Source organism: Poecilia latipinna, unplaced genomic scaffold (assembly GCF_001443285.1).
Source record: "Poecilia latipinna isolate Pla-1442-1.1 unplaced genomic scaffold, P_latipinna-1.0 Scaffold1437, whole genome shotgun sequence".
NCBI classification, from domain to species: Eukaryota; Metazoa; Chordata; class Actinopteri; order Cyprinodontiformes; family Poeciliidae; genus Poecilia; species Poecilia latipinna.
The window spans coordinates 137,387-160,557 of NW_015114053.1; the positions used below are offsets into that span (position 1 = coordinate 137,387).

Consider the following 23,171-nt stretch of genomic DNA (forward strand, 5'->3'; position numbering starts at 1 on the left):
TTTCATCACATATTAGAAACTAGTGTAGTGTCTAATATCATATTTTGTGTCCTCTGATCTTGAAGCCTCACCTAGAATGGCGCAGAAGGAGAGGTATGGATGCTTAAGTGCTTGGGCACCTGGCTGCAATTTGCCAATATGCAATATTGGAAATAAGGTGCCTGCAGAATAAAATTGCTGAGCACGGCTGTATGTTTAGCATAACAAAGCCATAAATGTGAAGCCTGCACTCCTATAAAGACAAACTGTGTTTTTTGCTTTTTGGAAAACTCTTTGTCTTTGATTTCCTCTAGAAGTCTTGTCTGTAAAATTGGCTGGTTTGTAATAAAATCCTCATTTTTTTCCGATAAGTGTGACTAATAGAAGTTTGATTTTCGGGATTAAAGGACAACTGTCCCTGCAAGATCTTGAGAAAGCCACCCATGCGTTTATCTTTAGTCGAATTGATTACTGCAGCAGCGTCCTCACAGGTCTGCCTGAAAAATCAATCAGACAGCAGCAGCTGATCCAGAATGCGGCTGCTCCTTTTCTCACTAAAGCCAGGAAAATAGAGCACATCACCCCAGCTCTAAAGTCCTACACTTGCTGTAGAATATGCCTCAAAATTCTTATTTTACAAATTACTGAATGGCTTAGCACCAAAATACATAAAAAATATTTTTGCAAACCTCAGGACTTTTGGTTCTAGTTTACTTTGCATCCCCAGAATCAGAACCTAACATGGAGAAGCAGCATTTATATTATTTTCCACTAATCTGGAACAAACTTCCAGAAACATGCAAAAATGCTAAGACACAAAATTCCCTTAAATCAAGATTAAAATCTGCTTTGCCTAGATTTGCCTTTAATCAGTATCAACTGGAACATGTACTCTGCACTTTGAATTGTCCTGTTGCTGTTATACACATAAACTTATCTTGCCTTCATTGAAACATCTCTCAGAGACATATGAAACAAATCCAACTTCTTTAGCATAAAAGAGCTAGCAGCTACAGACAGAAATATTTCAACTATTTCTAGTTTTCATGCAAAACTCTGATGCAGTTCTATTTTCACACATGCGCAGAAGAGCCTCGCACTCAGCCGGACTGTCACTAGTGACCGGGAGTGTCACAACGTTAGCTTGTCTGCTAAATTCAGGCTTTACAAACCCCTTGCCGTTGGTGTTTAATAAGTGTTGTACTCTCCTCTTGACTGTATTCGTGAGGACAGGTTTCTTCGACAGGTTTGTTTTGTGCGGTTCGTATAATTTTACTCCCGAAACTTACAGCATAGAATATAAATTGCATTTATCGGCAGTGAACGGACCGTTAGCCACCGTGGAGCTGAAGCAGCTAGCGACACAGACTTAGTTTGTGGTTCTGACGTTTAAACCTCTGAAAGTTCGTGGTGTAGTGTTACAGGACGAGTCCACACTCCACGTTTTTGAGACCGCACCGTCTGTGGACACCTCCCCTAACCTTGTTGTCCACTTGAGCACAGAGAGATTTGAGACAGTTACAGTGTACCCAAAACCTCTGACCAAGGTATCAGACTCACTGCTCTGCAGCATCACTTGTGCTCTGTTGCCGTTTACATTTTATTTTAATGCACTACTTATCAAATGCTGATTTGTTTCTGATTCCAGTTTCGTGCAGCAGAAAGAAGGAAGATCCAAGTCATCTGACTGAAACCTTAACCTACTGGGACATGTGAAGGTTGAAAAGAAGGATTGTGAAAAGGAGAATCCAAAGTGGAGTGACTGAGGATGGCTGAGATGATGAAGGTTGAAGCAGATGATACTGGAGGGATCAGCTCAGAGCGCCCCGCACCTGCAGGGTCGACATCAGAACTGGAGGAGGAAACACAAGACAGCAAAGATATCAGTAAGTGACACACATTTGTTCGAATATTTAAAAATCTTGTGATTTGTGAAGGTTAAGTAAAGGCCAATAATAGGTCCTTTTTTGCACCCAGACCACAAAAGTTGCAACAACAAAAAAAAGCACTAATGTAGCTCTTTGTTGAATTTCCACAAATCAAATAAAGGTTTCACAAATCACAATATTGACTTGAATGATTCTGCTGTTATTATAGAACAATTTAGTCCAAATTTGAAGAGTCTAAGTCTTGTAGTTCCTGAGCTGGACCAGTTCTAATGTGGTCCAGATGGAGAAATGCAGTTTGCACCACTGGGAAATAGATTTACTGTCCCTTTGATCTGTAAAACAAAACATGGCAGCTGCTGAAAATCTCATTGTTTAATTGTTGTTCAGATTTTTAGAGGGTGTAACTGTGAAACTAACTTTGTGATCAACTGGATAGTTTTAGTTTTCCCAACCGAACCAAAAATCATTGCTCACCAGTGACCCGAAGGAATTGCTTAACAGGAAAGGAGAGTATTCACAGAGAGAGGCAGGGAATTGAGTGGTGTTGAAATGTGTGACAAAGCCAAAGAACCGAAGATACTTTAATAGATTCAGTTCAGAGTCAGACCCAGTCTGTGGGAGAACTGGGTGTGGGTTCTTACATTCAATGAGAGGGAACACTAAATATCATGATAAAATCACGTCATCTATTGGATTTTATTTTGAGAACCTGGATTCATTTAATCAAAAAATGAATACTGTCAATAATACAATTTCACAAGCTGTGACTGTGAGAATTGGTTATAATTTAAAAACTATTGGGCTTGTAAAGCAAGCCTCATTGAGCAGCTGGCCAGCTCTACACTTGTGCTCTTAGAGGACTACTTTATGCTATAGAGCCAATAATCACATGGGTCAGCTGGATTGCTATCATTTGGTGGAATTGCCTTCTTTATCTTTAACTGTGGTAGAGATAAAGATAATATTTTCAATATTTTCTATCACTGGAAGTTCGATATGTTTACTTGCTCCCAAACCACCTTGGTCCAAAGGTTGATTATATGTCATGTGATGATATCTTCAGAACTGCTGACTTATCACTTGGACAGCTGGGCACTTCTGGTTCAGTTCACCTTTGTTCCAAGTTACTTGATTTGTGCCTGATTGCTCTCACTGTGGTTTGATGAAACCACATGGACTCAGAAATGGTGACTAGCTAAAAGACAAAATTATTCCATTTCAAACTTAGTCTATATAGACCAAAGAGCTTTTATTCATAAGAAAACTTATGAACATGTTTTTTTTTACCTGTTTGTTAAAGCTATTACTTCACCCTGACAGTATAACATGAGACAGATAATCTGTGAAAGAAAACTGAACTCTTCTGCCTTCTCCTTTTGGTCCTATTGCTGCAAAAATACACCACTCCCGGTCAGAAACAACCAATCAGAGCCAGGAGGAGGGTCTTGGCGCTGTCAATTATACTTGTGTACATGCTGCACACACCTTCCCCCTTGCTCTTTGTTCCCCACACCGAAGCCCACAATGAATGCTTAGGCTTAGCATGGCCACCGATGACGGTGGAAAAATGGTTTTCTTGCAACTGTAATTTATTTCTTCATATTGAACAGCACATTTTGCACTTTTTTATTTTCAGTATTTTGTTATATGATATTTTGTAATAGTAATATGATTACTATTATTATGATTTTTGCCTGATTGTTTTGCACCCCCCTTCTTCCCACCAAGTGCCTTTTCTGGAAATTGGTGCACTATTTGTGATCTGTATGGGCAAAGCGCCAGGAGTGTACTAGTCAAGATTGACAAAGAAAAGCTTTTGGTCATATAGCATCACAATAGGCAGCTTGATTTAGTGGACACTTGAGATACAAAGAAACATGTCTGCAATTATAAATATTAAAGAGTTCTAATTGTTTCTAAAAATTTCAGGAAAAGAAATGCACGCTTTTAAATATGTAAAATAAGATTTTAAGTATGTAGTATGTTTGTAAGCATACAATAATGTCTGTGTGTGTTTCACTGTTCCCAGTCTATCAGATGGTGGTGATTAAAGAAGAGGTTCCCTATGACTGGGGCTCCGGTTTGGACCAGCAGGATCCAAACTCTAACGAGGAGGCGGCAGTTTGCCTCTGTCAGGATGGAGAGGTGCTTACTGTGAAAATTGAAGATGAAGAGAAGCCTGACCTATCAGAACTTTGTCAATTTAAAACCAAAGACAACAGAGACACACATTCTCAGAACAGCAGTTTATCTAAACAGATGGAAACAAACCCTGATAGAGGGGACCCTGGAGGACCAGAACCAGACAGAAATGTAGATCCGTTGTGTTTCTCTACACAAGACCAAGTAAAAGTTTGCAAACGAGGTAAAAGCTCTGAACTGTCTCTGAAACTCATGAGTCAGAGTGGAGTTCATGCCAGAAAGAAAACATTTGATTGCAATTTTTGTGGTAAAATATTTAAACATAGGACTTCTGTTAAATTACACATGACGATTCACAGTGGAAAGTTAGAACACAGCTGCTATCTTTGTGGGAAGGGATTTAGAGAGAAGAGTTCTCTTAAAACTCACATGATGCTCCACACCGGGGAGAAACCATTTACATGTGATGTTTGCTGTAAAAAATTTCCTACAAAGGCAAATCTGAAAACTCACATGAATGTCCATTCAGGAGAAAAACCTTTTTCATGTGACATTTGTGGTGCAATATTTAAGGTAAAGGAAAGTCTTATAAACCACATGTGGATCCACACCACAGGAAAACCGTTTGTTTGTAGTGTTTGTAGTAAGGGATTTTCACGCCAAGGAATCCTAAACAGACACATGCGCACTCACACAGTAGACAAACAGTTTATTTGTGGTGTTTGCAGTAAAGGATTTTCCCGGCAAGGGAATTTAAAGAGTCACATGAATGTTCACACAAGTGAGAAATCGTTTATTTGCAGTGTGTGCAGTAAAGGATTTTCTGAACATAGGTGCTTAAAAACTCACATGCGCGTTCACACAGGAGAGAAACCATTTATATGTGGTGTTTGTAATAAGGGATTTTCCCAACAAGGGAATCTAAAAATTCACATGCGTGTTCACACAAGTGAGAAACCATTTACGTGCAGCGTTTGCAGTCAAGAATTTTCTTTAAAAGTGAGTCTAAGAGCTCACATGTGTGTTCACACAAAAGAGAAACCATTCGTTTGTAGTATTTGTAGCAAAATATTTTCATGGAAACAGAGCCTAAAAAATCACATGCGTGTTCATACAGGTGAGAAACCGTTTATTTGTAGTGTTTGTAGTAAAGGATTTTCACAGAAAGAGACCCTAAAAAGTCACATGCGTGTTCACACAGGTGAGAAACCGTTTTTTTGTGACGTTTGTAGTAAAGGATTTTCTCTAAAAGCGATCCTAAAAACTCACATGCGCGTTCACACAGGCGAGAAACCATTTATTTGTACTGTTTGCAGCAAAGAATTTTCACAGAAGGAGACCCTAAAAAGTCACATGCGTGTTCACACAGGTGAGAAACCGTTTGTTTGTGACGTTTGCAGTAAAGGATTTTCTCTAAGAGGGAATTTAAAAAGTCACATGCGTGTTCACACGGGCGAGAAACCGTTTACTTGTGAAGTTTGTTGTAAAGGATTTTTACAATCCAGAACTCTGAAAACACACATGGCTGTTCACACTGCACAGTTTAGCTGCAGTGAGTGTGGCAAAAATTTTGTAAAGGAGATACAGCTGGAGCGACATATGCGACTCCACTCTCAGGAGAGGCCATTTGGTTGTGATGTCTGTAAAAACAGATTTAATTACAAGCGCTGTCTTGAAAGACACATGAAACTCCATTTAGAAGAGAAACCATCCATGTGTGGTGTTTCCTGTGAAGCATTTTCACAACATGAAGTTCTGCAGAAACACGTCAATATTCACGAGGGCTGAAACTAACAATTATGCCAACAGTTGACTAATCTTTTCAAGATTTTCTGGCTGCTCAATGATAATTTCAATCTGCAGCTTTCTGTTTTGTAATCCACAATGGCAAACATTTTGCACCACATTCTCCCTTCTCTGTACAGCTGTGAATTTCATTGCAATGGCCATGGACTTTCACAGAAATTCAGACTTGTGATTGGTGAACTTCAAAATGTTTTTTTAGATCTCTTGCTCCTGTTGAACATCTGAAACACTGGAGACAATTCAGTCCTGAACTTTTTTCTTTGATTACAAGCTAAGGTTTCCAGCGTAATCTGTAATTTTTCAATCCTTCACTTTATTTCGTAAGATGCAAGGAAGTAAATTTTAATGCTTTGTGACATATGAAAGTATTATATTAGGTCAACCATAAAAACTACAACAAAAAAGAAAACTAAATAAGCAGGTTCTCGGGTACTTAGGACGGGAACTGATCGTTGAATGATTCAAAAAGAAGGGAATGGATAGTCTTGATTTGTTGACTTATCTGTGAAAATTAATTTTTTTACATTTTTAAATAAAAAAACGGTTTGATTTTCCTTATATAAAATATGACAATTTATTACCAGCCTCCGATTTAACAAAATCAATTTGGAAGGAGTACATTCTCTTTATCAGGGAGTCGTACTTTGTAGAAGAAAACATATAAATTAACTTCTTAGAATGAAAATATTTATAATATTGGAAACAGAATGTATATATTGGTCCTAGGCACTAATGGAATATACATCTCATTAGCAGTCTTGCAAACACATTTTAATGATCAAGAAACAAACTTAAATCTACCTTAAAGCAATTTTCCAAAAGTTTCTGCCTGTGGGTGAATCCTAACTCGAGACTAGGGTTATCTTTAGAAAGTAGATTCATTTTAAAAAGCTTAATTTTGTAAATAGCAAAGATTTACATTTAAATGAACTTGCCACATCATTTTATCGGTCAACATGTGTACACATGTTTCATGTGAGGATACAAATGACTACAAAGAAACAGAACCTCAGAAAATGTTAACCAGTTATCAACTAGCTTTGAGTACCTCTGATCTATCAGACTTTGCTTTGTTTGCCCTGTTAATGCCTGTTCTGTTTTTAATTCATGGTGTTGAATACACTTTGAGGGAAAAGTTGAGACATGGCAATAGGACAGAATTTTATATTTTAATGAAATGTGTCCTCCAGAGTTCTGTTTTTACCACACCTTGCCATAGAGTCTCTTTAAACCCAAATAAAACTGTACTTGGATAAATTATGGCTCATTACTGTTAAAGTTTAGCTCCATAAAGGAGATTTGCATAATTTATTTTAGAATTTGACCTTCTGGTCCAGATGGTTAATTTTTCTGAATTTACAGACTTCAGTTAATTGGTTTATCTCACACATGTCCCTTGCTGTAAAGCTGCCTCAGATTTGTATTGCCTAACATTAAAGCTCAAAGTGTCGATGGCATATTCCTTGGACAAGAGCCTTATGTTGAGTGACCAAAAGACAAGTTATCGTGGAGTTTGTGGTCCACATAAATGGAGAAGCATGTTGATATTGGTTTACTCCTGTTAAGGGCTTGTTTGAAATAAAATAATTTATTCAGATAAGTCTATTTTGAAGTCTTCACTTTGGTTACCCTGGTCCTGTCCTCAAACACCTCTGCAACAACCTCTGCATTCCTTCTCACTAGGGGTCTGAACAACTTAATTTTTTTTGTTTGTTTTTTTAAGTTGAGGCTAGCATGTGTTTTTTTGCAGAGCTACGAAATTAATAGAGAGAATATAGGGTTTAAGATGAATATATTAGCTTCTCGATCCACACTCCATTCCAGAAGGTGACGGTAATGATCCGAAACATTCCTTGTCATCCGCCATTAAACAAGAAGAAGAATGTGCCACGGCTATGTTTGATTCAGATAAATAGTTTTGAGTGGTAAAGTTTGTATATTTTTACTTTTACGAGTCAGATAGTGAATAGACATACTATGGTGACAACCAAACATTGCTATTTTGGGGTCTGTCGGAGTGACTCTCGATATGGTCACCGTGACAACATGAAGGGAGTTTTCTTCATTCCTTTTCCTAAACACCGAAAGAATGCGGAGAAGTGCCAGCGTTGGATAAAAGCTTGTAACCGAGAACCGAGAAACCAAAAACAGCTCTGTCTCAACTGTTTGCTGAAAGAACATGGAAGATGGCAGGAATATTTTAGCAGAGATCATCCATCCTCTTTATCAGTTTGAACCTCTGAGCTCATGAAGGTGTTACTGTGTTGTTCTGGTAACTAAGAACATCTATTAGAAGTCATTTATTGACAGTGCAATAATTATTCTCAACCAAACTAAATAATATTTATCTATAGCGTGCTAAGTGTTTTGCTCTATTCACAAATTGTTGATAATCAATCAATCAATCAATCAATCAATCAATCAATCAATCAATCAATCAAATCTTTATTCCAGACACAAAAAAGGTCCACAGAAAAAAGGTAAAAACAGGCGACATAAGAGAAAACTAAAAATAAACATGACATGATATTATTCACCAAGTCACAAATAAATTATGACGCCAGTGATTCCATCATCTTGAAGAGAATCTCACAGCACTAAAAGCAGCATTTACTAAAATTGCAATTATATTATTGCATGACACAGATAATCTACACATGCATAATATTCCTGAGCACAGCTGCACAAGTGGGAATAGCATTATGTACAAACATATGGCTAGCACTACTCCATCTAGGCTCTTTGAGTAGTAGCTTCATGCCATCATTTTATGCCACATAAAGTTTCTGCAGGCTACTTTTTTTGTATTGTCACCACAGTTGGGCTGTGTAATAATGTGGTTCATGAATATGATTTATCGTTTTAGAGTCAAAGGAAAATTTCCTCATTGATAGATTAAATAGTTTCATGTTATTTTTTTCTCTATATAAGAGTCTACCAACAAAAAGTCTCTTAATAATATACATGGCACTGTAAAAAAAAAAAAAAAAAGAATTTTTGCTTAACAACCCTGGTTGTAACAACCTGGGTTGTTATTCTTCTGTACCTAATTCATTTGTTTGTTATTGACTTTTGCTCAATTAAATTTCTTACGTATGCATTGTGAATGGTATTTTTATTATAGTTGATCATGTTGTCTTTCATGTCTCCTTATGTCTTTTGTTCCTCCTATAATTGATGGAGATATATAGATATTATTTATAATGCATAAAGGTATTGCTTGTCATTTAATTAGCTCTACATCCTTAAGAAAATGAAAAAATATGTTGTTTTATAATGCCAGTAATTAATTAATAGTAAATAATAAAGACGATGTGGTATTCTGATTTAGTAATGTAATTAGATAGTTGTGTTTCCACCCCCACGCCACTAGAGGCAGTAACAAGCCCGAAAAGATTCGACTAGGAGCAGATTTAGAAGTACACCGAAAGCTACAGAATTTGCTAAAAACTGAGCTGCGCTGAAGAAAATAAAAGAGAGAAGTTCAAATACATTCTGAGAGTGAAACTCCTTCCTAAACGTGAACATATATCACAGCTTTCAAAAGAAAATAAAAACAGAAGTATAGGAAATAGCGCCCCCTTCACTTCCGGATTGCAATGGTCCCATTTCCAAATAAGGTAAGAGACTGACAGCGGTCCGTCCCCGCCCCTCTCTGTTTGCTGCAGTGAGGTGTACTTGCAGTAAGTAGGAAGATAACCGGATGTGACACTGCTAGCTTGGCTAGCTAGTTCCGGACACAAAAACGTTTTGATTTTAGTATAAAGCAGTATATAGAATATAATTGGTAGTCTTCGTGAGGATATCGTTTCTGCGTGTTTGTTTCGACCCGCTGTGATTATTTACATAATGTAATTAACCTTCATTAGCAACCCGAAAGGATCGTTAACCACCGTATAACTAAAGCAGCTAACAGCGGGGAGTTGATGAGTGTTTCTGGCGTTAACGCTTTTAAAAGTTCTGTAGCATCGCGTTATCTCTGCTACAGCCTACATTTTTTATTAATACAGTTTACATTAATACATTTTACATTGTCACAGGCTGATTTTAATCTGATTTCAGTTTCAGCAAAAATGTAGAAGACCCGGGTTTTATGTCTGAAATCTTGATTGACTAGAACATGTGAAGGTTGCAAACAAGGATTGTGAAAAGGAGAAGTCAAGAGGAGTGAGGACGTCTGAGATGATGAAGGTTGAAGAGGATGAACCAGGAGGCTTGCAGCCCAAGATACCTGCAGCATCCACGTCACAACTGGAGGAAACAAAAGACAGCAAAGATCTCAGTAAGTGACGCACATGGATTAGATCAAATTTACTCTGAATGTTTAACTGGAAGGAATCAAAATGATACATTTATGTGTAAATATTCCAGCAGTCATTGCAGCGAAGGCACAATTTAACTTGGACAGGCCAGCAGTCCATTATAGAAAGTGCCTCAACATAATGGAAACAATTACAGTATTTTATGGAGGAACAGAACATGACAGTATCAATACAGTAGCAGACTGAATGAGTGATAAAAGTTATGAGACTATATGATCAGGGTAGCATTTCACCCTGGAATAAATAAATAGCTTTATTTGTTATGTGTGACAGTTTTTTCTTTTTGCTAGTGACAAAGTTTTACCAAGATGTGATGTTGAAGTTGACAATGAATTATATAACTGACTGGTAAAGCATAATTAAAATATTTTTGCATTACATTTCTTTTTATATAAGGAAATGTGTTATCTAAACAAGTGGCACTGAGTTTAAAACTGAACCACTGACTATAATTACACACCATTGTAAGTTGCTCACCGACTTTGTCTGAAAATCTTCTAATATTTGGAAATTTTCTAGTAACGTTAACAGTTTAAAATGTCCTTCATTAGTTCCTTACAGAAACGTAAGCACACCATCCAAAACAAAGTCTACCGTCAATATATAAATGTATTTCTTAGGTTTCATTAAAATGAGTTGTATGTTTATTATGTAAATCATTGGAGTTTTCTTTCCTGTGTGGTTTTTGTTTGTTTGTTTGTTTGGAAGCTGTCACTAACGTCATTTTGGGTTTCACTGTTTTCAGTTCATCAGATGTTGGTGATCAAAGTGGTTCCTCATGACTGGAGCCCGAGTTCGGATCAGCAGGACCAAGAATCCCCCCACGTAAAGGAAGAAGACGAGGAGCAGGGGATCAGTCAGCAGGAAGAGCGGCTTACTGTGAAGATTGAAGATAAAGAGAAAAGTGAAGATGAAGAGAAACATCAGTCATCAGAGTTACATCAAATGAAAACTGAAGACCACAGAGAGACAGAAGCTCTCTCTGTGGAAACAGAACCTAATGGAGGGGACTGTGGAGGAGCAGAACCAGACAGGAACACAGGTCCAGGATGTTCTTTTCGACAAAGTAAGATGGCTATTCACAGAAGAGATCAATCGTCTAAACTTTGGCCCAACTTTACGGCTCAGATAGGAATCCAAGAAGGCAGGAAGACGGATGACAGCAGCCCTTGTAGTAAAAGTTTCAAACGTAAGAGTCAAGATGATTTAAACGTGACAACGCACCTTGCAAAGGGAGACCACAGCTGTGATATCTGTGGTAAAGTATTTGTAGTAAAGCGATATCTTCAGACACATATGAGGCTCCACACTAATGAGAGACCATTTGCTTGTGATGTTTGTTCTAGAAGGTTCCATAGAAAGACAAATCTTAAAATACACATGATGGCCCATTCTGGAGAAAAACCTTTTTCCTGTGTGGTTTGTGGTAAAAGGTTTAAGGTAAAGGAAAGTCTTAAAAATCACATGAAAATGCACACCACAGAGAGACCATTTGTGTGTAGTGTTTGCAGCAAAGAATTTTTAAGACAAGAAAGTTTAAAAAGTCACATGTGCATTCACACAGGAGAGAAACCTTTCATTTGTAGTGTTTGTAGTAAAGGATTTTCACGACATTTGGAACTGAAGAGACACATGTCTGTTCACACTGGGGAAAAACCATTTATTTGCAGTGTCTGCGGAAAAGCATTTTCCCTGAAAGATCATCTAAAGAAGCACATGCATGTTCACACAGGAGAGAAACCTTTTGTTTGTAGTGTTTGCAGTAAAGGATTCTCACAAAAACAGAATCTAAAGAGTCACATGTATGTTCACACTGGAGAGAAACCGTTTGTTTGTAGCATTTGCAGTAAACCATTTTCACGACAAGAAAGTTTAAAAACTCACATGCATGTTCACACAGGGGAGAAACCATTTATTTGTACTGTTTGTAGTAAAGGATTTTCACAACAAAGGAAACTTAAGACTCATATGCGTGTTCACACTGGAGAGAAGCCATTTGTTTGCGGTGTTTGTAATCAAGGATTTTCGCAACCCAGAGATCTGAAAAAACACGCTGCTATTCATACCGGTCAGTTCAGCTGTCTTGAGTGTAATAAACGTTTTGCGAAGGAAATCCAATTGGAGCAACACATGAGACTCCACTCGAGGGAGAGACCATTTGGTTGTGATGTCTGTAAAAGCAGATTTAATCAAAAATGTGTTCTTGAAAATCACATGAGAGTCCACTCAGGAGAGAAACCTTTTGTTTGTAGTGTTTGCAAGAGAGGATTTGTGCGACATGAAAACCTTAAGAAGCACATGGGTATTCATCAGGGTTGCAATTAATGCACATTTGTTCCTTCTGTTCATCTGGGATATTTTATTATTGATTGGTCTACATGATGATAAACAGTTCCCACAGTCAAGAATCTAATGACTAGTGAAGTGTGAATTTAAAGACCCTTCTGTCATTAACAGCTCTACTTCACGATCTCAAAAACTTTTGTAGAATTCAAACCTGAACTGAAATATTCTCTGATTACAGGTGTTGTAATCATTTCAGGGTTCTTTGAAATCATAATTCAACTCTTAAGGACAAATAAAATGTCCACTTTCCAACATGTCAGTATTCTTAACTAAATAGCCTAAAATTATTAATCCAAGGCAACTCTAAGCAAATGTGCTTTCAACTCAGTATTTTTATTTATTTTATTTTTTTCAGTTTTCTGGAAATTTGTACCAGATATCTGGAGCATAAAAACTGAATACTGCTTCCCTGATTCTGAAACTCACATGGAGAATTGCCTAGAGCTGTGAACAGCTATCTGACTTTTTAGGCAGATGTATCATGACAACGTTGCAGTTTATCCAACCAAAGATAAATGCATGAATGAGTTTCTCTAGATCTTCCTGGGACATTAATCCTTTTTAAAACTTTGAAATGTTAATCAGGTGATAGAAGTTTGTAATTGCCTTTATGTGTCTCAGAAGGTTCAGATTGCTACACCCAGATTTTGGACATCATCACTCGTTTCAAACTGCAACAATTGAAGCTTTGTGCCGTCTCGATCATTCCAAAGATGACTTCTGTTTTGATTCTATTAGTTATATTTTAAGATTGCAAATCCTGGAAAGCCAGTTTTCTAAACAATTTTTATTGTAAGACAGCAAAACTACAAACACAGTCTCCATAAAATACATTTCAACTAGTATTTGCTTACTATAATTACTAAGGTACGAGAGTTCACTAATGAACAGCAACATTTATTCTGACATTTTCTTTTCTTCCATGAGAAACTGGAAATAGGAGAGTTGATCTTTTTCAAGAACTGTCCCCTAAAATGCATTTTTTGTTTAAAAACACCATTTTGTAACAGTAATAAAGGTCAAACTTCTATACATAATTGCTGTTTATGCACACATTGTTTGCATTGCCCATACCAGTGGTAGAGTAATATGTTGCACAATGTAATTCTGGTTTAAATTTAAAAAAAGAAATTACCTGCTAATTAAATAATTTGCTACAAAATCTTAGATTACCACCAGAGAGGTAATCTATCCTCAAATCTTATTTACTCACATGATCTGTGTTTTTCACTCACCACTGCTAGAAAATGCCTTTTTCATCATGTTTATAAATATGTGGTGTTCAAAAATCATCTTGCTTTGTTTTTAGATGCGTTATAAACAACTGTAATAAACTTATTTAAAAACTGTTTTTGGACTTAATTTGATTCAATATTGATTTATGTGAGCTGTCCTGAGTTTTCTAAGGTGACTTCATATTTTCCGTGTGAATCAATGCTATTTAAATGAACTAAATGTTTGGAGCATTAAAAACAAAGTGTTATAGGAATGCAATATGTGTTCGGTGTCTTTTAGGCTTTCGTTGATATTCTTTTATTATGAAAAGCTACAGGTTGAAAGAGGAAGTAGTTTTTCGATTCAGAGATTTCATTGGCCAATGCTACGAATATAACCGGATCTTAGCTTGGTGGCTAAGTCCTCAGAAAAACGTCTTAAAGTCTCTGTAGAACAATTGTTTAATTTATTTTCCGGGCCCTACATCACTATCTCCGTGTAATAATATCGATTCTATGTGTTTGTTCTGAACCGCTTGGATTTTTTTTTTTTTTTTTTTTTAACCGTCTTGGTTTTTTTTTTTTTTTTTTTTTTTTTTTTTGCCGAAGTTCCTAGTACAGAATATAATTATTCTTAGTGAAGTGAACATACTGTCAGTCAACCTGGAGCTAAAGCAACTAACAGGAGAAACTTAATCAAGTGAAGCTATTAAAAGTTCACGTAACATACAGTTTGTTAGCCTGTAGGAGGAAGACCATACCGTCTGTGGACACCTTCTCTAAGCTTGTCTAACTGAGGACAGAAAGACTGAAGACAGAGTGGATCCAGAACTACTAACCAAGGTATCAGACTCGCTTCAGCTCTGTTACCGTCGACATTTTCTGTTAATACACTTTATTTGGTCAGAAGGTGATTTATGGCTGACTTCTGTTTTAGTAGCAGAATAACAGAAGATCTGGATAATATGGCTGAATCCCTGATGACGTGAAGGTTGTGATTAGTGAAAAAGAGAATCCCAAGTGGATTGAGGATGACTGAGGTGATGAAGGTTGAAGGAGATGAACCTGGAGGGTTCAGCTTGGAGCCTCCCATGCCTGCAGGATCCACATCAGAACTGGAGAAGACACAAGACGACAAAGATCCCAGTAAGTGTATGAATTGGAGCAAAGTTATTCTGAGTGGAAGTAAAAAAAAGGGACTGCAGAAAGAAACAGTAACGATTACATCGGTAAATATCTCAGCAGACATTACAGCAGAGGCAGTGTACATCATGAGGCTGAATACTACAATTGGAAGGTCAGAGCATCAGGATGTAAAAATAAACCAATCTCACACATGTAACAAACATCAAAGCTTGGTTATTTTAATGATAATCTCTAACTAATTTAGAAGATCACTGAAGGGTGCAACTAAAACAACCATTTATGGTTAGGTTTGTATGCACCGCCACTTGTGCCCTTTTCACCAAAGGAAAAATAACCTAAGTAGATTACTTTAATTTTTTACACATCAAAATGTGGAAATGACAAAACATATTAGGGCTGTCAGGAACTTACTTAAAAATATAATATTATAAATTGTATTTATTTATTTTGCACAGTTAAAACTGCCTTACAGTTTTCTTTGATGTCTATATGTGTTTCAGTGTCTACTGATCAGCTGCTCTTGGTAATTAAAGAAGAGGTTCCTGATCTGCGGAACTGCAGTTTGGACCAAGAATCCCCTCACAAAAAGGAGAAAGACGATGAACTCTGGAGCTCTCAGGAGGAAGAGCAGCTTGATGAGAAGGAAGAGACAGATTTCATTGCTGTTAGTGTGAAGAGTGAATATGATGAAGAGAAACCTCAGTTGTCAGACAATGATTGCATCAAAATTGAGGAGAACATGGACACAGAAACTTCACCTAGCATGACTGTTGAACAGAGGGAAGCAGAACCTGATGGAGGATTAGAACCAGAGGTGAACTCTGATCCAGATATGGATGAAAATGCTTTGGATTCATCTGGGACTGAAGTCAGTGAGGCTGAGGAGGATGGTGATTGGCAGGGACCTTTTTCAGGTTATGAATCTAGAAGTAAAGATTGTCTGAAAAGCCATGAGAGAATAGCTTCTCAGTCAGACATAAGCAATGATAAGAAACGTAGCACTGGCAAAAAATGCTTCGGCTGCTCTGAGTGTGGCAAACACTTTATCTCCAAGCAGTCTCTTCAGAGACACATGAAGAGTCAGGTAGGAAAAAGGTGTTCGAGCTCTTTAAATGAGAAATGTCTGAAAGTCAAACAAAACATCGATTCACACTCCAGACTCATCGGTGAGGGAAGCCAGTCGAAATGTGATAAAAATGGAAAAAACTGTAATTGTAAAGACAGTCTTCAGTTACACCTGTTGGTACATGCCGGTGACAAACAATTTAGTTGTGAGATTTGCGGCAAACGATTCAAAAGTAAGTACTACGCTCAAAGACACATTATGATGCACTCTGGAAAGAAACCCCATACCTGCGATCAGTGCGGTAAAGGGTTTATTAAGAAGAGTCAACTTCAGACTCACATGAGACTCCACAGTTCAGAGAAACCATTCGCTTGTGACGACTGTGGCAAAGGTTTTAATCAGAAGTCACACCTTAAAGTCCACATGATGTTCCACTCTGGGGAAAAACCAACGGTTTGTGATCTTTGTGGTAAATCGTTTAGTGTAAAGTATTACCTCAAGGACCACATGAGAACTCACACTGGAGAGCGACCGTTTTCCTGCAATGTTTGTGGCAAAACCTTCCGGAGGAAAACAAACCTCGACCTGCACATGAGAGTCCACTTGGGGGAGAAACCTTTCGCCTGTAGCGTTTGTAATAAGGGGTTTTCACGACAAGGAAACCTGAAGCAGCACATGAGCGTCCACAGCCGCGACAAGCAGTTTGTTTGCAGCATTTGTAGCAAAGGCTTCTCACGAAAAGAACATCTTAAGCTGCACATCGGCGTTCACACTGGAGACAAAACATTCGGCTGTAGCGAGTGTGGGAAAAGTTTCCTGCAGAAGATCCACTTAAGACGACACATGTTGATCCACACAGGAGCGAGAGCGTTTGCCTGTAATGTTTGCGATGGAAAATTTAAGCTAAAGCACCACCTTCTGACTCACATGTTAAGCCACGCAACAGAGAAATGATCAATCAGTGGTCAGTGTTCTGCATGTCTTTAAGATGTCTCTAATCTCTTGCTTTTAGAACCGTGTTCCTGTGTTTTGACTATTTATTTATGGAAAAACGTTGGTGATACTATTGACATCAGTGATTAAAAACCGTAAACTCCTATTGAGCTGTGCTTATTTTTGTATGCTTTTGAACAACTGATTTGTATAAATATCAGAATCACCATTCCAAAGTTTAAATTAATTTAATGATGCAGGGCTCATATATGGGTATCTTGCTCCTTCAACTAGGGTTATTGATGCACAAATGTAACACATTCACTTTGCAGAGAATAGCCTGCGCCTCCGACAATAATGCTAAGATAAATCTTTATTGTGGTTGCCTCTTTCATAAGATAAGATAGAGATGAATGGTACAATTGACTCTGAGCATAAATAAAAACTACTGAAATGACCATGGTTATACCATGAAATTATCTTGTTATAATCATCTTATAGTGTTTAAAAAATTCTGACATCACACTTGTCAGAATGTAATTAGACATACCTTAAATAGGTATTTTGTCCAGTCAAAATATAATTAGGGACATCTTAATTTACTAATATATACTAAATTTGTCTTATCTAATTTTTCATTATTGTGTCGTTTTAAAAATATAACTAATGTCACATTTAGTGATAATCTGGCTGTAAATTTCTTTCCAAAACTGCTAAATTGCCAGGGGAATCCCACAAGGGGGGAAAAAAAGGTTAATGAGCACAAAAAATGGGCTCCTGCCCACAGAGTTCAGTCCAGTTCAGGTTAAGCACAATGCTACGTGCAAGGACAGAAAGAATCACATATTTAGTAACCACTGCTATTACGTTATGCTGCCGCATTGACAAAAACAATTTGCATTGTGGTGAAAATACTATTCTCTGGTATGGTATGAGAATTCCATGCCAATTAGTCCCAAGTTATCACTGTTCAATTAGTCTTGATCCTATCCTAGTTTCACTTAAGTCAACCAGACTTTCTTGTCCTAATGTCTTTCAATTTTTTTCTTTGACCTTTAGCTTCTTTCTCTCATTTTCAGTCGATCCCGATGAAGAAAATTACTGACTTGTTGTTGTAGGAGCAGGTATATCCAGCAGATGGCAGCAATGGGACACGTAGGACGCAAACCTAGAGTGTGTCTGTAACGGTGCCTGATCAAAATCCATCAGTGATCCATGGTTTGCGGGGACATATTTTTTTGTCGTCAATACTTCGGTGGATCGAGACAGAATTGTACCTAATTGCAATCTGAGTTGATCGGCTTGGTTCGTGTGAAACTTGGTTCGCGTGTGGATTATGTTGGTTTGTTTTTACTGATTGCGGGGACACCATGGAGGAAGTGGATTATGCTGATCAGCACAGATCTGAAAGTCGACCATTAGATGAAGTGCAAACGAAACAGCTCGGTGCCCATCTGCCGCAGGAAGTTGGTGGAAATCAAACAGCTGGTAAGAAGAAGCTCTGCGAAAGTAAAGCTAGTTTAACTGAGGTTCGGTTGTTCTCTCTTCTTAGCTTGACGCTTCCTTGGCAGTTACGGTTACAGCTATATGGCAACGTATCCGCCATATTGGGAAGGGAAATACAGACGTTCAGAGTGGGGAAAAAACTATTTGTACTGCATTAAAACCAGCTTAAGGCTTAAAATTCAGAAAATGTTTCTGAGGACTTAACTAGTGCTCTTATAAGTTCACTAAAGTGCAAACTTCTTGTTCAGTTTGTTTGTTTAACCATGAAGGTTTTATGTTGGTGAGATAAATATTGTTCCTTTCAGTCCTATTGAAATTGCGAGACGAGTGTGGGAGGGGGGCACCGGTGGAAAATATTTATATAGCAACCTGGTGTTTATGTTGCTATGAAAACATAAGAATAGAAACAGAATTTGATATTTCTCAAACACTGTCAAATATGTAAGTAATCATCATTGTCCATGTACATTTCAGTGTTCCCTGTTCTTCGGATGCTGGGTGTTAAAAAAGAGGTTCTCCATGCCTGGAGCTCCAGTTCCCAGCAGCAGCATCCAGAGGCCTTCCACATAAAGGAGGAGGAGGAGGAAGTCTGGACCAATCAGGAGGAAGAGCGGCCTAATGAGCAGAAAGAGACTAATATCAGCAGGTTCCCTTTAACTGTTGTCACAGTGAAGAATGAAGGTTACGAAGAGAAACCTCAGTTATTAGAGCTTCATCAGATCAAAACTGAAGAAAGCAGAGAGACTGAAGCTCCAATCAGCAGCTCAGCTCAACAGATAAAAACAGAACTCCATAGCGAGGATAGTGTAAGAACAGAACCAGACAGGAACCTGAATCCAGCATGTAGCTTTGAGCAAAATCCAAATAAAAATGCTTCAGACACCTCTGAGACAGAAGCCAGTAATGATGATAATGATGAGGACTGGCAGGGACCTTTGTCAGATTCTGAGTCTGAAACTAAAATGAGTCACAATTGTGAGAGTGTCCTCAATGTATCTCAGTCAAATGTAAACGGTGAAGAGAAATGTAATTCCGTCGTGGCAGGAGAAGTGTTTGTGTGCAATACATGTGATAAAAGATTTAAAAAGCGGGACAATCTTACAGATCATGCTAGGATCCACACCGGCGAGAAGCCATTTGGTTGTGATGTTTGTGAGAAAAGATTCAGGCGGAAGGACTGTTTGCGAAAACACAAGATGATTCACAGCGGGAAAACGGCGCACAGCTGTGATTTCTGTGGGAAAGGGTTTATAGAAAAGACGGATCTTCAGGCGCACATAAGACTCCATACCGGTGAGCGACCTTTTGCATGTGATGAATGTGGAAGAAGGTTTCACAAAAAGTCAATCCTCACAGTGCACATGAGAGTCCACTCTGGGGAGAAACAGTTCAAATGCACCGTGTGCGAAAAAAGATTCCGATTTCAGCACATTCTGAAAAAGCACATGGTTGTTCACACCGGAGAGAAGCCGTTTGTCTGTGTCGTCTGTAGTAAAGGATTTTCTCAACAAGAAACTCTGAAGAGACACACGGGTGTTCACACGGGGGAAAAGACATTTGTTTGTAGCGACTGCGGTAAAGACTTTCAACAGAAGATACACCTGAAAGAACACATGAAGGTCCACACAGGGGAAAAGCCATTTGGCTGTGACGTGTGCGGTAAGAAATTCAAAAAGAAGTCGTATGTTAAAACGCACATGATGTCTCACGGTGGAAAAAGAGCGCACAACTGTGAGCTGTGCGGGAAAGGCTTTTTAGTCAAGGGTGGTCTTCTGAAACACATGAGGATTCACAATGGAGAAAGACCTTTCAGCTGCGATGTTTGTAGCAAGAGCTTTCTGCAGAGGATCCATTTGAAGGCGCACATGAGAGTTCACACAGGAGAAAAACCGTTTGGATGTGAAATCTGTGGTAAAAAGTTCACAAAGAAATCCTATGTTACAACACACATGATGTCTCATGCTTGACAGATGACGGGATTACTGTGTTGATTTGCAGATACGCACCAAACTTCACACAATAGCAGGTTGTTCGCACATCCTTAAAAAGTCTTAAATTAATGTATCTAAAATGAAGGCCTCAAATTGTATTAAATTCATTGAAAAACAGAAAGTTGGCCTTAAATATGTTAATCACATGTCTTAACTTTTCTTGGGTCAAGACTGTTTAATCTCATATATTCTAAGTAGTTTTCCGTTTTCTTGTGGGACTTTACTATTATGCAAAACTTTGAGTCTGTGAGTCAAGGTGGTTGCCACTAACTAGCTGCTAATATACCCTTGCTGTTAAGCAAGGATAAAGGAAGCTAGCTTTCATATGTGCAAAGTGCAAATGTTTGTCTTTGCCATTTACACACTTCAATTGCCACGTCATACAGTTTGTTTATTTGTATATTTCTGTTGTGATACTGTTCTTAAATCCCATTCATAATGGTCTTTAAAAAGTCTTATAAAGTCTTAAATTTGAGTTGGTGTAACCTGTAGAAATCCTGTATAGGGTGAAGAATTGGCCTACGCCATACTGGAGGGTTTGGTACCTGATATTTGTAATTAAAAATGGAACTGAGCCATACTGTAACTTTCTGGGACACAAAATTTCTTAGAAAAAGATACCCAAAAGGTCTTAAACCCCTTCAACACATGCCTGTTTAGTGTATCTGAACTCAGCCTGATATTTGTACTATAGAGCAAGCTGAGCATAACTGTGGTTTCCCTTTGTAAACTGGCTACTAGAAAGGAGGTAAAATATCAAAAATGCCATTACTATAACAGTGATTGTTATAGGTTTTGTTTTTTCAAATATATTTGACATGTTTGTGGTGCTTTTTGTTACTTAAAATAACCTGATTAAACTCTATAGAACTTAGTAAAACTGAATGTCTGCAAAAATATGCTCTTTGAGTGTTGACCTGTTCACAATAAACTGCAGAATTCAGATCAGAGGTGTGGAACTGCTCCTGGAGCACTTTGTCCCCCAGGCTTTTGGTCTTGTTTTGCTTCAGTATACCTGGTTCAAATTATAATCATCCTCAGCAGAACTTTGACATGCTACAAAGGTAATTCAGCCATTTAAGTGAGGTGTGTTGCAGCAGAAATGGATCTAAAACAAAGTTGGACACAATGGGAGAGTTTGGAAACTGGAATAAAATGTCCTAAACTCTCCAGATATCTACAAATATTATTTCATTCTGAGTGGATGTAGGCTCTGTACCTCTGTTGACCATTCCAGATCAGTGAACTTTAAGAATCTGTAGAAATATCTTAACCAAAGCTTTGTGGCAGAGATGGTGGAGGAACTATCACACAGCTACAAATATGAAATTATTTCACTTAATTTCCTTAAAACAACTATGTTATGTATTTTATTTCATTGTGTCTTTTGATAATGCAGAATAACTGTAACTGTAAAGTTTAAAAGGAGTGAAATACTTTTCTGAATATAAAATTCTCTCGAGCAAACCAGTTTTGTCCGAACTGACATGATAAATAATTTGCACCATAACGTTTTAGAAAAGTAAATTTTTTTTTAAAGAATTAGTTGGACAAATCCTTGCCTCCTTGTAGAAAACGTGGTTCTGTCTGGAACTTTGGAAAACATTTTTCAACATAAACAAGCCATTTGTACATTTATAAATGTATCTATTGTAAATTGTTTTTAGATTTGTCTTGAGCTCTTTTTTTGTGGAGTTTTTGCCTTAATGTGGATATATAGATATGCCTCGTTTTTATTTTATTTTTTTACTAAATTAAAATAATATGGGTACAACAACTCATCATGGATAACAATCTTGTGATTATATATTCATGTACCACTAGCTGAAGTATAAAAATGTTACTGACAGTGAAGAAAGTTTTTTTTATTTGCATTGTCATTTTTCTTCTGCATTGTCTGGGAAAACGTGAACTCTCAGTCGAAGCTGAAGTTGGCTTATTCTGATTAGGGAAGTGCCTAGAGCAGGGGCGTCAAACTCAATTTCACCGAGGGCCACTTCAGCATATTGGCCCCCCTCAACGGGCCACATTGACGGTACAATTCAGGAGTGCATCCCTGCTAAAACACACCCCAGACAAAAGGTTGACTTCCCTCATTCAGTTCTGTAGAGGCTTATAATGAGTCAATGGTCCAGGTGTGTTAGAGAAGGAATGCATCTAAAGTTGCAGATGGTAGCTCTGGAAAACTAGACTTGGGCACCCCTAGCATAAATGTATAAAAATACATTGTTATAAATAAATTAAATTTGATTGTAATTTCACGGATAAAAATAGTACATGACCGATTTTTTAATGTTGTCGGTCAAGATAACGGATAACAAAAAAAGTCTAGCGCCACCTACCGCCCTGAAACCAACTCACACACATCTTCATTCACAGTCTTACTTGTAAATCGATTTTTCTTTTCTTGGACATTTTGATGTTAGCTTGTCGACGTCTCAGTTTTATTCGCTGGGAAAATCAATAAGCAGCATAAAATGACATGGCAGCCTAGAGGATAATGCCTCCTACTTTTTCACTACCCTGGGCATCTTTAATCTGTTTTGGTTAAAAACTAAAATACGTAGGCACTTCTAATATGGTCTTGATTATTCTACACAGATTGCAGAATATCTAAAACCATCTTTGATTTGTGAAACGTCAATAAAAGGCCATAGATATTTTTACATCTACCACATTACAGCTCCAAAACTCTTAACACCGACTCTTCTAACTTAATACTAATATCATAGTATTTAAATATAGTTTGTGATTGTAAAACCTTTATTTGACTTGTGAGGCTTCAACAAGGGCAATTTCAGCACATTTTAAGCCAAAAAGCTTTTGTTTTA

At 37.7% G+C, this 23,171-nt stretch overlaps 4 protein-coding genes across 7 annotated transcripts; all 4 read left to right on the plus strand.

The window, feature by feature from the left end:
- The first annotated feature begins 743 nt into the window (after window positions 1-743).
- On the plus strand, window positions 744-7,410 carry LOC106962592 (gastrula zinc finger protein XlCGF26.1-like). 2 transcript variants are annotated; one of them, XM_015057093.1, is made up of 4 exons: window positions 744-1,225; window positions 1,396-1,526; window positions 1,628-1,865; window positions 3,898-7,410. In XM_015057093.1, the coding sequence occupies exons 3-4, from the start codon at window positions 1,748-1,750 to the stop codon at window positions 5,796-5,798; spliced, it is 2,019 nt and encodes a 672-aa protein (XP_014912579.1). In that variant the 5' UTR covers window positions 744-1,225; window positions 1,396-1,526; window positions 1,628-1,747; the 3' UTR covers window positions 5,799-7,410. The 2 variants fall into 2 exon arrangements, with proteins under 2 accessions (XP_014912579.1, XP_014912578.1); XM_015057092.1 differs by having other exon boundaries at window positions 744-1,526.
- Window positions 7,411-9,363: 1,953 nt separating this feature from the next.
- LOC106962598 (gastrula zinc finger protein XlCGF26.1-like) lies at window positions 9,364-13,602 on the plus strand. The gene is made up of 3 exons (XM_015057104.1): window positions 9,364-9,499; window positions 9,879-10,098; window positions 10,884-13,602. The coding sequence occupies exons 2-3, from the start codon at window positions 9,999-10,001 to the stop codon at window positions 12,461-12,463; spliced, it is 1,680 nt and encodes a 559-aa protein (XP_014912590.1). The 5' UTR covers window positions 9,364-9,499; window positions 9,879-9,998; the 3' UTR covers window positions 12,464-13,602.
- Window positions 13,603-14,267: 665 nt separating this feature from the next.
- On the plus strand, window positions 14,268-17,009 carry LOC106962600 (zinc finger protein OZF-like). Of its 2 annotated transcripts, none has more exons than XM_015057106.1 (3): window positions 14,268-14,541; window positions 14,636-14,844; window positions 15,345-17,009. In XM_015057106.1, the coding sequence occupies exons 2-3, from the start codon at window positions 14,730-14,732 to the stop codon at window positions 16,862-16,864; spliced, it is 1,635 nt and encodes a 544-aa protein (XP_014912592.1). In that variant the 5' UTR covers window positions 14,268-14,541; window positions 14,636-14,729; the 3' UTR covers window positions 16,865-17,009. The 2 variants fall into 2 exon arrangements, with proteins under 2 accessions (XP_014912592.1, XP_014912593.1); XM_015057107.1 differs by having other exon boundaries at window positions 14,639-14,844.
- Window positions 17,010-17,962: 953 nt separating this feature from the next.
- Window positions 17,963-21,872, plus strand: LOC106962601 (zinc finger protein OZF-like). 2 transcript variants are annotated; one of them, XM_015057108.1, is made up of 2 exons: window positions 17,963-18,352; window positions 18,824-21,872. In XM_015057108.1, the coding sequence occupies exons 1-2, from the start codon at window positions 18,214-18,216 to the stop codon at window positions 20,314-20,316; spliced, it is 1,632 nt and encodes a 543-aa protein (XP_014912594.1). In that variant the 5' UTR covers window positions 17,963-18,213; the 3' UTR covers window positions 20,317-21,872. The 2 variants fall into 2 exon arrangements, with proteins under 2 accessions (XP_014912594.1, XP_014912595.1); XM_015057109.1 differs by having other exon boundaries at window positions 17,973-18,331.
- The last annotated feature ends 1,299 nt before the right edge of the window (window positions 21,873-23,171 follow it).